General features: G+C 62.4%; 1 protein-coding gene across 1 annotated transcript in view; it reads left to right on the top strand.

Moving 5' to 3' along the window:
* CDC34 (cell division cycle 34) overlaps positions 1-1,787 on the top strand; it is a gene marked incomplete at its 5' end in the record, with an annotated part of 2,149 nt that extends 362 nt beyond the window's left edge. Inside the window, 3 exons of the mRNA XM_010143754.1 lie at positions 395-492; positions 654-788; positions 1,410-1,787. Of these exons, the coding sequence (XP_010142056.1) occupies positions 395-492; positions 654-788; positions 1,410-1,620 (444 nt within the window). The remainder of the gene's footprint in view (positions 1-394; positions 493-653; positions 789-1,409) is intronic.
* Positions 1,788-1,910: the final 123 nt, after the last annotated feature.

Below are 1,910 nucleotides of genomic sequence, written 5' to 3'. Positions count from 1 at the left end.
CCGGGCTCCCGCGCTGGAGCTGGCCCTCAGTCAGCCAGGCTTTCCGGGCGTGAGAGCCTGAGGCGAACGGGGACGAGCTGGATGTGGAGTGAGCGCCGTGCCTGGCCCTGGGGCTGGTGCTTGCCCTGGATCGCTGCTGGACTGCGTCAGGGGTGCAGCACGTGGTTTGGCAGCTTCGTCTGTACCATGCCAGCAGTCACGGGGTGCTTATCCACAGCCTGAGGCTGCGGGCAGTGTAACAGGGACCCCAGCTCTGCTGCCCCTTCCTGGGGACTGAAAAATGGGCTGGGATTGCCCCGCCTGGCTTAAGGCAAAGCGAAGAGCAGACAGGGCTGCTGTGGGAGGGCGTGTGGGGCCGCAGCTCCTCAGGATCCCGTTTTGCTTGTGTTTTCAGACGGGTGACGTCTGCATCTCCATCCTGCACCCGCCGGTGGACGACCCGCAGAGCGGGGAGCTGCCGTCGGAGCGCTGGAACCCCACCCAGAATGTGCGGTGAGGGCTATGTGGGGACAGGACAGGGGGGACATGGGGACGAGGGGCTGCCCTCTGCTCCCAGAGCTGGGTGCTGTGGCACTGGGGCTGCTGGCGCGGCTGGGACGCGGGTGGTTGCTGACCCGCCTCGGCTCTTACCCGCTGTGTTCGTGGATTGCCAGGACCATTCTCCTGAGTGTGATCTCGCTGCTGAATGAACCCAACACGTTTTCCCCAGCGAACGTGGATGCCTCTGTGATGTACCGCAAGTGGAAGGAGAGCAAAGGGAAGGACCGGGAGTACACCGACATCATCAGGTGTGTGCGGAGCGGAGCCCTGGGCCGTCAGCACTTGCCAGGTCTCGCTGAGCGGGGACCCTGTGGGACAGAGGTTTTGTGGCCGTACCCACTGCCGTTTGCTCCTCCCACTGGGTGTGTGCGGAGCGGAGCCCTGGGCCGTCAGCACTTGCCAGGTCTCGCTGAGCGGTGACCCTGGGGGACAGAGGTTTTGTGGCCGTACCCTGCCCTGTCAGCCCTGCAGGCTGTGGCAGGGAGGGATTCCAGCTCTGATGTGGCTTTTGGCAGACGGTGGGCTGGTTACATGCCCAGCTTTGTGCCCAGGCAAAGCCCTGGCCCTGCTTGGCTCCAGAGCTGAGGGTCTGGTGGCCTGTGGCCTTGCTGCCAGGGTTGTCTCGTGGGGTGGGTGTGTGAACCTGCGGACTGGCCAGCGCTGGTGAGGCCAGGGGGCCCTTGGAGCAGGGGACACCTCACGTTTGCCCCGCGGTGCTCTCCCCGTCCTCTCCCCAGTCTCATGCAGTTGAGTGGCCTGTGTGCGGGGACAGGCCGTGTCCTCAGCTGTCACCGCAGGGTGAGCCGCACACAGGGACGTGGCTGTGCTGTGCGGAGCTCCCGCCTCACCCCCTGCTTCTCATCCTCCAGGAAACAAGTCCTGGGCACGAAGGTGGACGCTGAGCGGGACGGCGTGAAGGTCCCCACCACGCTGGCAGAGTACTGCGTGAAGACCAAGACTCCAGCCCCCGACGAGGGCTCAGACCTCTTCTATGACTACTATTATGAGGATGATGAGATGGAGGAGGAAGCAGACAGCTGTTACGGTGATGAGGATGACTCTGGCAACGAGGAATCCTGATGGCCCTCTGGCATTGCAAAACTCGCTATGAACTACGGAATTTTACCTCAACTAGGACAAACTGGTTTTAATTTAGGATCTGTCAGCCCTGAAATTAACTCTCTACCTCGCGGGGAGACTGTCCTGCTGTCACAAAGGAAATCCCCCCTCTGTCTTTGTAGAAGAAGCAAAAACCAAACCCTGCTTCGTACACTTCCTGGGTGGGGGGCAGGTGGGGAGGGGGAAGTCGCTTTGGGGCATTCGCGAATCTGCAGAAACCAGGGACTGGCAGCGCTTAGGGGGAGGAGCAC

Source organism: Buceros rhinoceros, unplaced genomic scaffold, assembly GCF_000710305.1.
Source record: "Buceros rhinoceros silvestris isolate BGI_N320 unplaced genomic scaffold, ASM71030v1 scaffold20479, whole genome shotgun sequence".
Classification (NCBI taxonomy): Eukaryota; Metazoa; Chordata; class Aves; order Bucerotiformes; family Bucerotidae; genus Buceros; species Buceros rhinoceros.
The sequence above is the reverse complement of the archived record's forward strand: the minus strand, read 5'-3'. Positions and strand labels throughout refer to the sequence as shown.